The 18,434-nt window shown below is 50.7% G+C and overlaps 1 protein-coding gene across 1 annotated transcript in view; it reads right to left on the bottom strand.

The window, feature by feature from the left end:
- The window catches only part of SARDH (sarcosine dehydrogenase), a 21,931-nt gene extending 3,710 nt beyond the window's left edge, over nt 1-18,221 (bottom strand). Inside the window, exons 1-16 of the mRNA XM_009080046.1 lie at nt 17,906-18,221; nt 17,031-17,209; nt 16,327-16,506; nt 15,828-15,951; nt 15,577-15,677; nt 14,298-14,402; nt 13,723-13,852; nt 11,627-11,713; nt 11,409-11,499; nt 9,419-9,560; nt 7,685-7,768; nt 7,035-7,148; nt 6,340-6,478; nt 5,659-5,772; nt 4,365-4,512; nt 3,919-4,012 (exon numbers count right to left, since the gene is read on the bottom strand). Of these exons, the coding sequence (XP_009078294.1) occupies nt 3,919-4,012; nt 4,365-4,512; nt 5,659-5,772; nt 6,340-6,478; nt 7,035-7,148; nt 7,685-7,768; nt 9,419-9,560; nt 11,409-11,499; nt 11,627-11,713; nt 13,723-13,852; nt 14,298-14,402; nt 15,577-15,677; nt 15,828-15,951; nt 16,327-16,506; nt 17,031-17,209; nt 17,906-18,221 (2,148 nt within the window). The remainder of the gene's footprint in view (nt 1-3,918; nt 4,013-4,364; nt 4,513-5,658; nt 5,773-6,339; nt 6,479-7,034; nt 7,149-7,684; nt 7,769-9,418; nt 9,561-11,408; nt 11,500-11,626; nt 11,714-13,722; nt 13,853-14,297; nt 14,403-15,576; nt 15,678-15,827; nt 15,952-16,326; nt 16,507-17,030; nt 17,210-17,905) is intronic.
- Nucleotides 18,222-18,434: the final 213 nt, after the last annotated feature.

The raw sequence follows: 18,434 nt of genomic DNA, 5'->3' as shown, positions 1-18,434 counted from the left end.
TGCTTCCCCTTGTATCCCAATGCAAAAATAATGTCCTCAAGCAGAGCTTAAGGCAGCTTATAAGAAGCCTTAAGCTTTACAATAGGAGTGGAGAAGAGGAAGGAACATGTAGGGACCTCCCCTGGTCCCTGCCACAGCCCTGCAGCGAGGCACAAAGGCTGGCAGTCCCTTCCCCAGGTGCACACAAGGGCTGCAGAGAAGCTTTTTCCTCTACACAAAGGTGTCATCTAATTAGGGAACAGCCAGAGATCAAGCTGCTTCCATCTTCATTGCGGCAGGAGATGCTCCAGGGACTGACAGGCAACTTCCCAGCTCATTAACCCTGCCTGCGACTCCTCAGTGCTGCAGCTAAAGTGCATTTTACATTCAAAAGCAAGTTACCCCTGGGAGAAACTTCCCCTCAAACCACAGCTGCTCCAGGGGAGTGAGCATCCCTGTAAGAGCAGTGAGGCAGAGCAGTGCACCAGAGAAAACCAGGGATCCTTGGAAAATTGGGGTGCCAGTCATTAGCTTTGCACAGGCAGAGGTTGGGTTTGCCCCACATCAGTGTACTCCAGGCAGGGTGTACCATGTAGAATGTTAAGAGGTTGGAATGGACCTTACAGATCATCTAGTCCCAACCCCCTGCCCTGGGCAGGGACATCTCCCACTAGACAATGAGAGCACTAGACTAGAATTCCCCAAGGAACAGGTTTCTCTGTTAGGTATCAGTTGGATCTGTGGCATAGCAACAATTCCTGGGTTTTGGAGCAGCAATTCAAAAGCACTTTAAGTATTGCAGAAAATGAAAACCTGAACTTTAGCCTGTACCCAGCAGTGAAATTCAAAGGGCAGCATTTCTCTGCTGTTCAATACAATGAGAGATGCTATATATAAACTCACAAACCAAACGGTAATTTCCAGACTCATTAACTCTGCTGGAACTCACCTTTCACTCCAGCTGATTTTGTTCAGCAACTGAGTTAATGCATGAAAACCTCAGCAATAACTTTGTAAAGATTTTGGGTTCAGTTTAATCCCCCCTGGAAGGTGATAATATCAGTGAAGGCTTCAGCCTGTTGTCCTGAGAAATCCTCCCACTCTAATTTCAATGTGGGATGGAGTTCCTGGTGTTCACCATGCTCTGAGGACCAAAGGAGACCTCCTGAAGGGTGGCCCTGGCACCAGGCAGGGAGTCCCCCCAGCCCACACCCCTCGGGCAGGAAAGCTTTTCTCTGTCCATCAGGGAATTTACACTCAAAAAAAACCCCACAAAATTTCTACCAGCTCTATCTTCCTCGAAGGACAGGATTATTTTTTCTAAACTTGAAGTGAAATGCAAATAAGCTAATCACACTCTTGGAGACAGGAACATTTATACACCTTTCTCAGGGGATAAGCAGATTATTACAAGATGATATCAGCTTGCTACAGGCGTGACAAGGGAGGATGTGGGAAGGATTATAACTCACTGGTGGAGACTATAATTCAGCATTTTGGACAGCCTACACCAGTGAATTGGCTTCAAGGTCCCTTGGGCCACAGTTCCTTCCCAAAGGGCCACTGGGCACACTGTGTATTTTCAGCACCCAGAGCTTAGGGTACACTGATGGTGATGGTTTGGAGGATTAATCTGACTTGAGCAAAATCTGTGACTTAGTTAAACCACCCTAAACCCTGGCCAGGCTCTTGCTCACAAATCAAGAAGGCCTAATTTGATCTAGCAGCAATCCCTTCAGCAGCCAGCTGCAGTCAAATTAAAGCCACTTTAATTCTGAATGAAAAGTGGCCGCGCGTGGCTTAACCCAATTCCACTAACATCCTGCCTGCCTCCAGCTCCAGCTTTCCTGCTGCCTCTTACAAGATTTACTGCTGCACCTTCACTCCCTTCATCCCTCATCAGGCACCAGCCCAAGAGCCAGAACAAGTGCTCAGCACAGTCTCTCCTGCCAGGCAGGAGAGGGATGCCCTGGGAGTGCAGCCTGCCCAGATTTCCCATGGGAAAGATGGAGTACAAACTTGACCCACTCTTCCAAAGGGATGTTTTTGCAACACAAGGAATATTTCGTATGGGATAAACATCAATATAATAATTGAGGACTGGAACATCTCCCCTGTAAAGACAGACTGAGGGAGTTGGGGCTGTTCAGCCTGGAGAAGAGAAGGTTGTGTGGAGACCTCATAGTATCCTTTCAGTATCTGAAGGGGCTACAGGGGAGCTGGAGAGGGACTTTGTTAGGAACTGCAGTGATAGAACAAGGGGTAATGGGTTCAAGTTGAAGAAGGGAAAATTTAGGCCAGATATTAGGAAAAAGCTTTTTCATATGAGGGTGGTGAGACACTGGCACAGGTTGCCCAGGGAGGCTGTGGCTGCCCCAACCCTGGCAGTGTTCACAGCCAGGTTGGATGAGCCTTGAGCAACCTGCTCTGGTGGGAGGTGTCCCTGCCCAGGGCAGGGGGTTGGGACTGGATGATCTCTAAGGTCCATTCCAACCCCTGAAAGAAACCAAGGCACAGCTTCTCAGGAAACCTTGCAAAAGCTTTTCCCCTGATACCCAAACTTGCCAGCAGCAAGTTTTCCCAGGACATTTCTCTTTTGACAAAACAACACTTCGTGGTCACCAGCTCTTCTATTTAGGGTGTTTCAAGCAGGCTCAATCAGCAGCTTCACACATAACAGAACTCCCCAAAGAGCTGCCATCACCCCCTTCCCCAGAGACAACTTCAGACCCCGTTGATCCCCACTGGGCGAGGTGGGAGGGAGATTTAAGACACTTTTCTCACTGAACCAGGTGAGATGGAGGAGTCTTAACCAGGCAGACAGTGCTGTGAAACCTCCCAGCAGACCATGGGGACTGATCAACCTCTTTGCAACGCAGTCAATGACACCAAACTGCTTTGGGCTGAGCCTTCTTCCCTCGACACCTCCGAGCGACACCACACGATGTGTTAAACCCATGGTTGCAGGTCCTGGCAGAGCCTCCAGGCTGCCAGTCTGGGCAAGGGGCATCTCCTGCAGCTTGCTGAGGACTGTCACACTCAAGACATATGCTCACGCCTGTCAGCACCCCCATCCACCCAAGCCAGGCAACAATGCTGCTTACAACCATCACCCCAAAGAACTTATTGTCCCCTTGCTCTGACACCGAGGGGTCTCACCCAAGGTGTTAGCATAAAGCAGCACATAAGGGCTGAAGGGAGCCCTGAAGTCTGGGCAAATGCAGGCTGATCTGTGCTTGTACAGGAAGCTTAAGGCTGTCAGACTCCTCCAGTGATCAAACACAGCAGCTCCTAGGCTGCCCAGCCCTTGCTGCCAGTGCATGACATGCTTTACATTAAATCATCCCCTTTTTTTTTTTTATGAGTAGGGGGAAATGGAAAGTGTCTAGAGTGCTAGATAAATCTCATCACGAGTGCTCACCCTAATCCATAGCAGGCGTCTCTTGTTCCTCTGCCATCACTGCAAAGCCATGAGTCACCATGTCCCTTCCCCAGGCTCAGCCCAGGCTGTGACACCAGTGGGAGAGCTGGCAGAGCAGGCTGGCACCTGGCAGGCAATCAGGGATGTAAACTCCCTGCTTCCACACTGGGTTTTGGCCTTTTCCAACAAAAAAAACCCACACCAAAACCTCCCTGCAATAATGTGGAGACAGACAGGCTCCCCAGCAGAGGATGTCCAGAGACTGGAACAGGTTGCCCAGTGAAGCTGTGGCTGCCCCATCCCTGGGAGGGTTCAAGGCAAGGCTGGATGGAGCTTGGAGCAACCTGGGCTAGTGGAAGGTGTCCCTGCCCATTGCAGATGGGTCAGAACAAGATAATCTCCCACGTCCTTTCCAACCCAAACCATTCTGTGATTCAATGCTTGGCTCTGCAGGTTGGTTGGTGATCATCCCAGAGCACAGACCTCCCTGGGGAGCTCAGGGGCTGTCCCCACCCTACCGTGCATCCTGCAGCTGTGGTGATTTTGTGGGTGGAGAAGGGGAAGGCTTCATTGCTGAGGTCGGTGTCGAGCACTTCTTGGAGGACAACACGGCTGTGGGAAACAGCAAAGAGGATTTGGTGAAATAACATAACTTGTCAGCCTGCCCTGAGGGGCATCCCTAAACCTTGCTCTCTCATCTTGTTGGCAAGACAGAATTCTCCCTCCAAAGAATGTGGGTGATGTGCAATACTGCGAGAGCCTCAACAGAAATTTCAGTTCCCCATAAAATGGAGTGTTACTCCAACCAGATCATCATCTATATTCATGGGGATCACACCTACCCCTGCCCAACATGAGGACCTGTATCTGAGACATCCCTCCCTCCACCCCTGCATTCCTCCCTCCATCCACACATCCCTCCTTCCATCCCTCCATGGCCAAACATCCCTCTCCCCACTCTCACCTCAGGGGGCCCTGGATGCTCATCATACCCAATTCCTCTGAGCAGTCAAGGAGTTTGCACTGGAGCTTCATGTCCTGCAGCACAGCAGTGATGTGGGACCAGTTGTGCTGGGCCACAGCCCCACCAATAGCCAGGTAGTAGCCATCCCCTGGAATACACCCCCCCCAAGAAGCCTTTCAGACTCAAGAGCTTTGGCTCTTTGTCCCTTGAGACCAACAGCAAAAGCATCTGCTCTTTTGTCCCAGCACAGAACAGATCCTTAAGTGTGAAGGGAGCTATGAGCTACAGGTAGGAGCAGGGAATGCTGCAGCAATCAGACCATAACCAGTGCAGAGGCTGCACTGTGTACTAGGAGGAATGGCATCTCATCAGTGATCCTGGGCAGAAAAAACCCCAGGTATGGAGTCCATCAGTGATCCTGGGCAGAAAAAACCCAGGGATGGAGTTTGAGAGCAGATTAATATGTAATCAATCTTCCCTCTGTCTTTCCTGCCACTACAAAATTGCTCTCTGATAATCTGTCATAATGATAATAAGTGCAGCCACCTACTGTAATTGGAAAAATAGACTTTGCTGTGATTAAACTCCTCCATTGCCCGACAAACCCTGCAGCTCTGCCATCCACTTCCCATCACCCTTCTTCCTTTGCCCCAGACAGGAGGGATGAAGGATTCTCCCACAGGGAGGGAAGAGCTCACTGGCACCTTACCACACTGGGGCTAGGGGTGTGAGATTTCCCCCACAGCACATCTGAAGGTGACAGTGTGGGGGTCAGGGCTCCACAGGCACTGCCCACCCCAGTGCAAACTCCTGTCTGGTGGCAGCCCTGATGCTGCTGTCAGAGCCAAGCTCAGCATCCTCCTCTTCCACTTCCTAATGCCATTTCTGCCCTCTAGGCTGCTCTGCTCCCTTTCAATTCCTCTTTATTGCAGCTGATAAGGACTCGGACGGAGATCAGAGCTGCCAGCCAGGGCTGGACAAACCCAATAACACTGCTGAGCAGTGCAGGGCCCTGGGGACAAGGACTGATAATCAGGTTACAGGGACTGAGAGGTGAAGGTGGAAAAAGCCAGGTGGCTGCCATTAGGAAAATGCAATCACCCCTGTGCCTGCAGCCCCTCCAGCACAGCAGGGATGGAGGAGATGCTGGACTAAACCTGCCACCTTCATGGGACTGGAAGGGTCTTTGCTTGCATTGACTCAGTTGGAAAAAAACAGTGGAAGAGGCTGGGAGATGAACTGGGAGAGGGTGAAACACTCCCACCTCCAGCATCCCTGTGCTCAAGACTTTTACCTTCAAAGGCAGGGGCCAGGGGGGAGGATGGGCTCCCAGGGCTGATCCGGCTGACAGTCAGGTCACTCTCCACACCACCCTGCTTGTTCAGCATGCAGGTGTACACAGTGGAGCCTGTGGGAAGGAGACAGGCACCACTGCCCATCAGCCAGCCCCAGCATGGAGCTGTGGGTCTGGCAGAAGGAGGTGGATAGCAGGAAAATGTATCCCCAGTGTTACATCAGCTGCCACTGCCTGACTATGCCCTGAATGACCCTGTGTGTCCCAGCACCAGGAAGGGTAAAGCAGCAATGATTTTTCCTCTTTTCTGTGTGAGGAGTTGAACCTGCATCTTTGGAAATGCCATAAACCCTCCCAGCCCTGGAAAAAGGGGCAGCAAACTGCAGCTGGTGATGGTTGTGTTTGGCTTACCCCAGTACCCATCCCATCTCCAGTGATGCCACAGCTGGAGCCAGAGGGCCAGACCCTCCCACCCTCACCCCCAAGCTCAGAGCACTGAGCCCCTGTGTAAAAGAGCAGAATTCAGCCTCCAGCGAGGACAGGGAAATCAGTCACTCCCACACACTTCCCACGCTCTCTGCAAAAGCAGCATTTGAAAGAAAAGCCAATTTGGGTCCCCCTGGTTTGTTTTGGGGTGTGATTTCCCCAGCGTGCAGCTGAAATGAAGGGCTGAGCAGGTACCTGGTGCTTTGCTCACGTCAGCAGTGAACAACCAGTTCGCTGCTTTTGTAGCTTCAGGACCAACCAGGTAGAATTTCCCAAAATAAGACATGTCAAAGAGAGCCAGGGCGTTTCTGCATGTTAAGCATTCATTCTTGATCTACAATTAAAGCAAACACAGTGCTGAAGCTGAGCCATGCTCTCACCTCACCAAGGGAGAAACAAATTAAACCATTTATGTAATGGGAAATGATACCAAGGCACTTGCCTGGTGCCTTTAAAGGCTGTACAGCTTCCAAACACTCCTGAAAAAGTCAGGTATTAAAGCAAGTAAGCCTGACAGATGAGCTTGTATGTTTGATCCCACTCCTCACCTCACTAACACAGTGACAGTTGTCATTAATAACAGTTACATTTAATCAAATTGATTTTTTTTCCCCAAGCTAATCTCAACACTTTCATTGAGGAAAGCAGCAGCATAATTCCTCTGGCCTCTCCGCTGAGACTTCCAAGCACATGCTCCACATTTCTCTTCATCTTTTTGGAATGATTTTGCCAGTTTTGGGCAAAGCTCATTGCTTCCCTCCCTCTGAGCCTCACCAACTCTACCCAAAGCAGCGATGTGGCAAAGGTTCTGCTGCCTCTATCTCCCTCAGATCCAGGTGTGCCCAGCAGTTTTGGCCAGGGGAGGGGGAGGCTGTCAGCCCCAGACTCACAACGTCATGGTGAGGGGGAAAATCAAAGGTGTACTCATCCCCCAGCAGCTGGTTGTAGGTGTAGTCCTTGTGACGCTTCTGCCCGTACGCGCCGTAGTAGTCGTAATCCAGGACCTGGGGGAGGTGGGAGGATGGGGACAGTGAGGAGGATGATGTGAGGTCAGAGCCAAAGGACTCCTAGTCACATTCACCCCACAACAGGAGAGGAGTGGGTCCATGCAGGACCTGGCTGTGGTGATGGGTCCCTAATCCAGCATCCCTGTCTATGGTCCCCACTAATAACATCCTCAGTGATGTTCCCCACCTTGGCATCCCTGTCCATAGTGATGGGTCCCCACCCCAGCATCCCTGCCCACTCCTCTCTTCAATATCCAGGCACAAGAGCAGCACCACCTCTTTGGAGATGTTTTGGGCAGATGCTGCCTGTTGCAGAGGGACAGGGAGACAGACAGACACAACATGCACACACAAATCTGCCTCTTACAGCTGTTCCAGTGCATTAAAGCCCCAAACATCTACAGACCCATTTTGAAGACATGCAGCTGCCTGCAGTATGTCACACACTGCACACATAGGAAGAATCCTACATGCACTGGGCACAGCTGGTACCCTCCAGGCTGAACACCCCTCAAAACATGTGCCATGCTTACCGGGGCTGCTCCCCCAGGGCTGAACCAGCCAGGTCTCTCCCAGCCATGTCTCTCCTGGAAAAAACAGCCCTGTTTCAGCAGCTCCTACACAACAGAAACGGGAGAAAATGGTTAAAACAAAGTCTTCTTCCTGCTTTTTTTTGTTTTTTTCAGTACCCAGGCTGCCCTCCTCGGGTGTAGGTTCATGTTCCACAGCAACTTGTGATCTCTTGGCTTTGGCTATCAACAGGCAAAATCAGTGCTGTGGTGTGTCTTTTAAAGCAGTGGCAAACCCCAGCTGCCTGCAAATTGCCTGATTTTTGTCCCCCACAAGAAGGCTGTTTGCCTCAAGGGTAGTCAAGAGGCAAGGATTGTGCAGCCCAACTGTGCACACCACCAAAACCTGCACTGTGGTGCCTGAATTACTGACCAAGAGATGCTCCATCCAGAGACCAAGACTCCCCCTGATGTTTACAGAGCAATTACATTATAACATTTAAGATTTATATGGCAACCTTCTCATTCCTCCTCTGTGCTCTCAGGAAAATCTCTTTGCATGCAATTAATTAGGGATCCATTAAGATATTTCTGTTTGGTGCCTCTGTTCAGAAAAGAATAGATTTTGTTGAACATTTTAGAAATGATTCAGTGCCTATTTATAAAACACAGCACATGTTCTGGAGCTGCACGGATAAATACCAGGCTGTCAGTCAAATGGGCATTGCTTATTAGACATGCTATTAAAAAATAAATTGCATCCTCAGTGACACAAAACAACTGAGCTGTCAACCAAACACCGGGGGCCGGGAGGCAGGGATGTCTGTTTTACTGCTTGAGCCTCTGCTCTCCCTTGGAAGAGGAATGGTGTGATATGAATCAGAGCCAAGCACAAATGGGCTCAGGAAATGTGGCTGCTCCTTGCCAGGGTTGGGACTGGGGCTGGCAGTGATGAGATGGGACAAGACATTGGTGCTGAGTCACCCTGAGCATCTCAGGTGTACTGGGTGACTTTGGGGGCTCTGAGCTGTGGTGGCTGTGATGCTGTTGGTGCAGCAAACTGCTGGAAACTGGGATTTTTGCTCAAGTGCTGCATCTTGAGAGTTCTCACCTATGGAGATTTGTGTGAGGAAGTGGCTAACAAAAGCAAGAGCAGGGGGGAGCTCTGGCTGGTGGCTCCAGGGTGCAAAACCAGCTCTGCAGAGACACATCTGTTCCCCACTCTTCCCAATTCTCATGTCCCAGCCTCACTCCATACTGAAAGATGTTGATTTGGGGAGAAGCTGCTGCTGAATTTGAGCAGGGCCAGGAGATTCCTGTGAGCATCCAGTGTCCCTCAGCCCTCACAGCTGTCCAGGAGTCAGGCTAGCAGTAGGGTTGGACTCGATGATCTTTGAGGTCTCTTCCAACCTGGTTGATTCTATGATTCTATGAATGTACTCAGCATCTGAGCCCTTCTCTTCACTTTTCCCTTGCCCAGTGATCATCACCAGCCTCTTAAGCCATATCTGCTAAGTCAAATATCATGGGAATGCTTGGTATCTCTACCATTAAATGGTCCATAGCCTCAGCTGAGGTTTGAGATCCATCAGGGAACTCGCCAGGATGGATGGATAAGAGCATGGATGCAACAAGCTGCTTTGGGAAGCGATATGGCTCCAGCCACTCCTCATGACCTCTTTTTTTGCTTCAAGGATGCTGTGTGGGTCTCACATCACTCCTTATATGCCAGCATGGGCTGGGGGTGTGTGTCCTCACCTCATGCAGGGGATCCTTCCTCACATTGCGTCCTGCCAGTGGCTCATCGTGGGGGAAGACAACAGAGTAGTTCTTGGCATAGGACTCGTGGCTCCGCTCCCGGATCCAGCGGTTGTTGTCAGTGAGGGAGTGGTGAAATCTCCTGGAAGGAGGGAGAGGGCAGTATGAGGATGAGCCCACCAGCTCTCATGGGATGCCTTTTCTCTGAGGGCATGGCCCTCTTGACCAGACCCAGATGTGGATGCAGCTGCTGTGGTGTAATATTGCTGTGCCTGCACCAGTTTCATGGGTAGGAGAGCAGAGAAACCAAACAGGGCTTGGTGTTGGCCATGCCACAGTGCTGGACATTGGAGCTGGGCACTTACTGCAGCCACCACTGAGCTCCCAGCCCTACCCCAGAGCAACTGGGAGCAGGATAGAGCCCTACTGAGTGGGGAATATAGATGAAAATGAAATTTGAGGTTAAATCTCTTCCAATTCAGCATGGGGCAGCCTTAGAGCACACCCCAGGTTTAAATGCAGCCCTGACAAGGGAATGAGCCCTGGACGTTCCTTATATTTTTCATCCAATTCTCCCCAGCCTGAAATATAAATAAAACCCAAATCATTTTAAATTCATTTGACATATTTTCATTTTTCAAACAGAAAAAAGCTCCTTGAAGGAATGTGCCAGCTCAGCACACGCTCAGGTTGTTATTACCAGAGACCTATAACTCATAGAGAACAGACCTGGGCACTGTGGCACCTTTCCAGGGGCTGGAGAAAAGGAGGACAAAAGGCAAGAAAAAATGTCATTTCTAGGGACTTTGAAAACAATTCTTGGAGCTTCCCTTCCTGCTGCCTGGGTGTAGAGGAGACCAGGGCACTAGGGCTGAGCTCTGCAAGCAATCCAAGTGATGCTCCTCAAAAGCAGCCATGGACTTGCTGTGAGAGCAGATGGCAAGGGACAGGCAGCAGGTGACACATGGCATGTCCCTGCTACCCCTAGTCATCCCAGCAGCCCCAGTCCCTTCACCAGTGTGCTGGATTTTTGACAGCAGCAAGCTGGCAGCAGCTGCCAGATGAAATATTTACGAGTGTTTTGAGAGGATAAATATTGAAATGTGTGGAAAAAGGAGTTATTTAAAGAGGATCTTAGTAATCATCACCAAAAGGATAAAATGAGAGTGACAGCTTGATGATGGGTCAGATGGGTTATGGGAGATGCTCAGGTGATCCAGGTGCAAGGGGTGGCTGCTCTGAGTGTGGCTGAGGTTCCTTGGTGTAGGTCAACCCTGCAAGGGCTGTGGTGGTGCCCAGCCTGGGGATTTCTCCATTGCTCCATCCCCATCCCAGCTGCTGGAGAAGGGAGCTGGAGGCATCTCCCACTGATCTCTGCAGGTTCTGATACTCCATTCCCCCAGCCTGAGCCAGTAGGGCATTTACCAGCTTTGCCACTAAAGCAACATGATTTTTTTCAAAGCTTTGTCCCTGACAAGGTGGTTGCTGTCACTAACAGCCCTGCAAGAAAGCCCAAACCCAATCAAAGATAATCAAGCAAGTCAAAAGCAATTACTGAGCCAACATCTGCACAGTCAAAACTCCCAGCCCGTGTGGTGCTGCAGAGGGGGGCAAAGCTAATCTTTCTGCTGTTGAAATCATCCCCTAGATTATTAACTTAGAGGATTAGGCACGGCACTAATTGAACAACAACAAAACCCAAACGTAATTACCCCATCCTTCCCCATCACTGCAATCTCCTTGTGCCTGATGGAAGCAAGAAGTGGAATGAGGCAAATGAGATAAACCCCGTGTGTAAATTCATTAGAGCCATTGCATGTAATTGATTCCAGCTCCTTGGAGGGACACAGGCTGTGACAAATGCTGCCCGGACACCCAATCCCAATGGCAGCATCCAGTCCTGTCTGGAAACCATCCCCAAGGACCAGCCAAGGATGAAAAGTGTCAGTGAAGGAGCCCATGGGGATCTGGGACAGTCAGGGTGACTTGCCTGATGTCGTAGCCATACATGTCCTTCTCTGGTCGCCCGTGGATGATCCAGTGAGCAAGCTCCTTCCCACAGCCACCTCCCAGCATCATCCCTGGGGGAAAAAGTGAGGACACAGATGAGGTCAGGAGGCCAAGCATGGCTGTGAGTGCCAGGCTCTGCCTGGGATACAATCACAGCATAGGGATGCCCACGGTGTGATCTCTTCACATTTCTCTTACCAGCACTGTTGAAGCCACAGCCAAGGAAGAACCCTCTGACTTCTGGAGCTTCCCCCATGAGTGGCTTGTGGTCAGCTGTGAATGACTCTACAAGACAGAGAGGGGATGTAACAGTGAGGCCAGGAGGGGCATCACACCAGGACAGGCTTTTGGGGTCACATCACACACTTTAGGAGCAGGTTTCCTGCAGCTTCCTGTGCTGATCCTGCTCCCAGATGGGTTAATAGGGCCAGAATTGGACCAAGAGCAAGGACTTCCCAGCACAGGTGTTGGGGGGTAGACTGAAAATATGTGAAGAAAAATGAATTCCCAACTGGAAGGTGCATGAGGTGCTGTGGGATCTCTTCCTTTCTCCCACTGCCCCAGTCAAGGGGCTACACTTATCTGTTTGTTGCCTTTTAAATGTGAACCATTTTTCATGATGATGACTATTTCACCTTCATTGATTTCTGCTGGGAAATTTCATGACTTTAAGCTACATCATTCAGCTGAGGAACTGTTGCTGATGTCTTCCAAGACTCCTGTGCTAATGATGTCTCCTGCTGTCAGTGCTATCCCATAGGACCATTAGCCACAGTCCCTTGCAAATCCTCACTAGGGAGTACAGCAAAACACCCTGAGAGAGGTGTGCAATCCTCCTCCCTGTTTCACAGTGTATCCATCTGTGTGAAAGGAGAGAAGGAACACTGCATTGTCTGATCCTTCCCCCCAGCAATGCCCAGCTTGTTTCCCATGATTTTGCTGCTCTGGAGAAGGCAAGAGCAGAGCCAGAAAAGTATTTCCATTGTCACAGGAAAAGCTTCTCATGTGCCAATATCCCTGTACTGATACACCAGGCTACAAACTCACTGGGTTAATGGAGCAACTCCCAAAGCACCTCCCCTGCCAGCCCTGCTGACTTTGCCCTGGGATGATACTGAGGGCTCCCAGGGACCTTGGCACAGCAGCAAGGACAAACCTGTGTGATTTGCCTCAGCCCAGGGTGACTCAGCTGTCACAAGCTGCTGGTTTAAATCGAGAAGGAGAAAAGGAGGAGCACTGACCCTCTGGAAATAATACTACTATACTACAAAGTGTAGACATTCATCTACCAGAAGTCAGTTTTGCACCAGCTCTGCTCACACCACAATGTAATCAAACCACTGGACACAGGGCCAAGGTCTCCACCTTGTACACATCATGTTTGATCGACCATGGGGCAGGAGATGTGCTCTACTTTCCCCTTGTACAGCAGCACCACTCCCTCCCTGAGGGCCTCAGAGGTTTCCCTCTAAGTGCTTCAGAAAAAAGAGATTTTTGTTTTAACATTTTATTTTTTTGGCACATGGTACATTTTAAGGCCAAACCAAGTGTGCAGGGCTCAGGTTTGATGGCTGTTAGCACCTCCAGCTGCCACTGCAACAATTCCATGCCCTTTAACTCCACACTCTATGGCCTGGAATGTAAATCTGGGTAAATCTAACATCATCAGCCTAGAAGTAAGTAGTAAAAAAAATTATATAACACTTGGTAAACCAATGGGCACTGCTTAAAAAAAATCTGCTTCTCTATTTTCCAGCCCAGTGGCCACAACATCAGTTGTAAATATGCACTAGCCACCCCCAGGTTGGACCAAGGCAATAAGCTCCCCAGAGAAATGGTTTTAAACTAAAAGAGGGTCAATTTAGATGATAAGAAATCTATAACAGTATAAGAAATTATAAGAAAGAAGTTATTTACAACAAGTGTGCTGAGGCACTGGCACAGGCTGCCCAGAGAAGCTGTGGATGTGCCATTCCTGGTGGTATTCCAGGCCAGGTTGGATGGGGTTTGAGGCAACCCAGGCTAGGGAAAGGAACCCATGGCAGGGGGTGGCACTAGATGACCTTTAAAGATTCCTTCCAACCCAAACCATTCTGTGAGTCTAAAAACTTATGATTCTATTTCTCCACCCAGGCTAAGCCTGGAATGCCACCCCTTGGAAGATGACACCACTGCAGCCAGATCATTGGTGCTTTCTCCATGTTCCGAGAGTTTTTCTTCTCCCCAGGTTATGAAGTTTCCCTTTGCCTTCTTGGAGGAACCCAGTCACCACAGTGCCACCACAGCCACATTACCTGGCCCACAGACAGTGGATTTAATGCCTGTTTTCTCCAGCACTGGTACTCTGTTGATGGCACCTTCAATGTGTTGCATGAAAACATCCCAGTCCAGATCAAAGAGGCCAAAAGCAAATTTTTCAGATATCTGAAGGTGGGAAACAGGAATCAGGACTTAGAATAGAGTACAGCTGATGGTGTATGAACTTCTCAGCTCTGGCAACCTCAGAGAAGATAAATAGAGGCTTCATTGCATTCTCTGGTTTCTTTGGGTTTTCATGAGCAGCCAAGCCAAAGGTCCAGGGCAGACACCTGCACCTGGATAAGGGGATTAGGCACAGGGCACATGATGCCCTCTGAATCTCCCCAGCCCAGCCTTTACATCTCATTCCTGTTGTTTCTGCATCAGATATCTGTGCCACAGGCAGACTCAAAGGGAAGACAACCTCCTGTGCTTTCTCCACCAGCCACACAGAGGTTGGTACCCACAGAGGTGCCCGGGGTGGAGGTGCTCAGGCCTGCACCCATCCCTCCGAGGTGGGTTCCCTGGAAACCTGCCTTGTTCCCCCAGAAAACCTCTTGGCATGGCTCACCTCCTCCCAGAAGATGGGGTTTGACTCATAACCACCCACGGAAAGGGCATCGCCTTGGAGACGGAGATACACTGAGGCGTCGTGATCACGAACGTTCGGCATGTTCTGAAAAACAGGGAGGGGGAGCAGAGGGTGAGAGGGGGACACCCAGACATGGCCCAGAGAGGCTGAGTTTCAGGGCAGAGAGTTGGTGACCTGCTAAGGATGGGAGCAGCAGTGGCTCCATGGGTGTTCCCTCAGCCCTAAAATTTGAGTGCTTAAGTTGCCCCAAGGGAAGAGCACCCATCTGGCCAAACCATGGGCAAAACAGCTTACACAGACACCTAAGCAGCACCAGGGATGCTCAGGAGAGTGGGAGCAGCCCCTGTGGTTGATCCTAGCTCAGAATACATCACTCCCCTGCCATCCACCTCCACTGGAGGAAGCAGCAGCTCAACACTCAGGCAGCAGTGCATGAAGAATGAGGGATTTGTTCTCGTGAATAATGGATGGAGAAACATTTAGATAACATGGAAGCATTGGTGTAGGGCCTACTGAAATCCGTGTTGAGAAGTGGAATTAAGTGGATTGAACAGGAGGCGTTGAGGTCTGCAAGCTGTCTCTTCTCTGAAAAGTCTTTCTTCTTGTGTTCGTAGGGCACAGCAGAATCACTGGGATAGAAATGTAATCACAGACACCACAATGAGGCACCTTGGACTGAAAGGTCAGACACAGAGGGTGTCAGTGGGATGGAAACTAATTAATGTGTCACCCTCAAAGCACTAGTGCCTGAGAGAACGAAACCTCCTTTGACTCCTGAACAATTCTCTGCAGCTCCATGGCAGGAACAGATTTCTTGGGACAGTATAGAAATGTTTGGAGAGCTACACCTCTGCCTGCAAGGACTGGGGCTTGTTCTGAAAGGGTTTGGGACCTTTATGAATGCTGCTATCAGACACTCCTATAATAATTCTACTGAGAAAAAAAAATTATCCTGCCAGTCACACCATTGTTAAATATTAAATCTGACTCTGCTCAAGGTAGTCTGATAACCCTTTCAGGAGAGGAAGTTGCTGGGTCTGCACTTCCCCAAGAGGCAGCAAATAAGTCTGATAACCCTTTCAGGAGAGGAAGCTGCTGGCTCTGCACTTCCCCAAGAGGCAGCAAATGCTCATGTTGAAGACAGGAATAGGGAGGGAGTTCCCACAGGTCTGGGGGTCCCAGGAAGAGGAGGATTTTCTGCCTTGCCAGCACTGTGCTCCAGAGCAGAGGAGCTGATCCCCAGCCATGCAGGACTGACCTGGATGCCCTCGATGCGCTCAGTCACCACGTAGGCATGATGCATCCCCACCAGCGGCACATGCACACCAGCCAGTCTGCCCAGGGCTCGAGCCCACACACCTGCCAAGAGAGCAACCCCATGCTGAGCCCCCCTCTGTCCTCCCACCCTGCCAGAGAGCTGCAGGGTCTGGGGGTGACAGCCAGGTGTGGGGACAATGACTCCTGCAGACCATCTGGCTCACAGGATGCAAAGCCACCTGCACCCTGTACCTGCACAGTTCACCACACAGGGAGTCTGGATGGTCCCATGGGCTGTCTCCACTGCATACACCCTCTTCACCCCGAAATCATCAGCTCTGACTTGAATGCCAGTGACTGGGCAGTTCTCGATGATCTGGTGGCAGAGGAAGGGCAGCAGAGTCACAGCAGGGACACAAGGGCAGGGGGACAATCCAGTTTGCCTGACATCAGCCCTGAATCCGGGAAAGCTGAATCTCAGCAGCAGTCTGGCAATGGCCATCTTCCTGCCTTGGGTACCTTGTCTTCCTCCCAAAAGTCTTTTTTCCATCTTACATATTCCCTGGATCTTCCTTCCAACTTTGTCACTGTGACCCAAACAGCCAAAGCAAACAGGACAACACCCTGGCAAAGACCTGATGCTGCAGGAGCAGCTCTGCTCCAGTGGGAAAGAAAGTGACGGGGAAGAAGGGGATGAAATCTCCTCCCAGGATGAACAGGCATTAATGAATAATTACTAATTAAGAACTACCGTAGCGCCTCTGGCAGTTGCTGCTCTGGCAAGCGTCGAGCAGGTCCCAGCTGGATCCATGGTGCCATCCTTGGGGACATACAGTGTTCCATACAGGTCATCAATGTTCATCAGTGGGTACAGGTCCTTGGTCTGTGATGGGGTCAGGACATAGGACTCCACACCATACACCTTCCCCAACTGCCAAGGGACAAGAAAACCAGGAGCTCAAACAGGTAGCAAAAAATTTGCTCATCACTTGCTGCTGAGGGAGGAGGAGGAGACCCCCCAGGACATGCTTATCTCCCATGTGAAGAAACTGCTGCCTCAGGGCAAGACCTAAATCCAGTGTGGGATGAGTTGGACTGCTCAGATTTCAGGGAATATGCCCTTGTATTCACATGCAAGCTGTGCAGCTGGAAAAAATGATGCTACCACTCCTGTAAAATGGGGAAAATGATGCTGCTGATATCTGAATGGTCAAAAATCCATGGTTGGTGTTAATTTTGCCAACTTTGGAGAACTTTGCCAGATTTTGGCAGCCTTAAGAAAGTCAGGAGGTTGCCCTGGAAGGCCATCCCAGGCCACTAGCAGCTCTGCATGTCAGAAGGCATCCAGAGACTCAGGGGCTCTGCAATCCTGGGACTCCCAGACCTGCTCCTAAATAAATGCCACCTCCTGCAGCCCACCCACTCAGGGGGACACACCAAGGGGCTTCTCCCTACCGACATGAGCCTCTTGTACTCATCAAGGCGCTGCTTGTTGGAGGCGATGAAGAGCCCTCCGTTCTCCACCCAGCCCGTGTGCAGTCCTGTCTCCTCTGGCAGATCCCTGCTGACCACATCCCTCGTGTGTGCCAACAGCTCCACTTCCACATCGCTGGGACGCAGCTGCCACAGGAGACCTGGGGACACACACACACAGACAGCCCACGGGTGGGATAATGCTCTGCCAGCCTTACATCACCTGGAGAGGGATGCAGAGGGAGCCTCGTGGTCCCACGCTGTCCTGTATCACCCTGCAGGGCTCTTGCTCCATCTCGTGGAGCCGTGGGAATGCTACAAACTACTGATTTTCTGTTTTCCTCCAGCATTAAATGAATGGGAAGAAAAGGCATTTATGGAGTGGATGACCCCAAAAAGTGACAAAACACATAAATGCTTATATAGCTCCCTCTCCCTATCAAAGCAGATTGGCTTAAAGTAGGAGGGGAAAAAAAAGTGTGTAAATAAATTTTCCTTTTTCTGTGGTCATATAAATCTGAGAAAGAAAAGGAAGAAATTTTGGGGGATCTTTAAAGAAACAAAAGTTATGCCAAAAGGAAGAACAGAAACCCTGAAATTCTCCACATTTACAGCTCAAATTGTCCAGCAGTCTGTGCAATGCATTGACTCCATGGACAACACATCCCAAACGTTGGATATCCCTACACACAGCTCAGCATTGCCTGTGCCTTCCCCATCCTTCTCCCCACTGGAGCTGCACAGGCAGAGCTCTGTGCTCATCCCTGCACCACAATCTGTATTTGAGCTTGGGAAAGCATTACCAAGACATCCTTCTGAACCAAACTCAGCCCATCACACTGTGCCCACTGCCTCACCTGCTGTGTGCCAAGTGGTGCCCGAGGTCAGGCGATCCCTCTCCAGCAGCACCACGTTGGTGACACCCTGCTTGGTGAGGTGGTAGGTGGTCTGGCAGCCCAGGCTGCCCCCTCCAACCACCACCACCTCGGCTGAGGACGGTGGGGGCCGGGTGGGCTCCCCACTCCCAGAGCCTTCCTCCTTCAGTGTCTTCTGGTATGGGACACTCTTCTTCGTGGTGGGGCCTGTCTCGCTGCTGAAGGCTCGGGGGGTTCTCCAGGGGGCTGAGAGGCAGCGTGGGGCAGCTGCCCGCAGGGCACAGCTCATGTAAGACATCTCCACCTGCAAATCCCAAAAGCACCTGGTTGGCATGGGTAGGGATTCCCAGCCAGCCTGGCTCTGCTCATCTCACCAGTTTCGGTGGCAGCAGCATCTCTGGGTGCTGTGCAGGGGCTTAGTGAGCCTCACAGGGCACATCCCTGAGTGAGTTCTAGGGATTCCCTTCCAGCAGGGAAATGGGATCCCAAACACGCTTCAGAGGGGTCCCGT

The sequence above is a fragment of the Acanthisitta chloris genome, unplaced genomic scaffold (assembly GCF_000695815.1).
Source record: "Acanthisitta chloris isolate BGI_N310 unplaced genomic scaffold, ASM69581v1 scaffold2068, whole genome shotgun sequence".
In the NCBI taxonomy this organism is placed as follows: domain Eukaryota; kingdom Metazoa; phylum Chordata; class Aves; order Passeriformes; family Acanthisittidae; genus Acanthisitta; species Acanthisitta chloris.
Note: the sequence above shows the minus strand (reverse complement) of the source record. Positions and strands in the feature narration are given on the sequence as shown.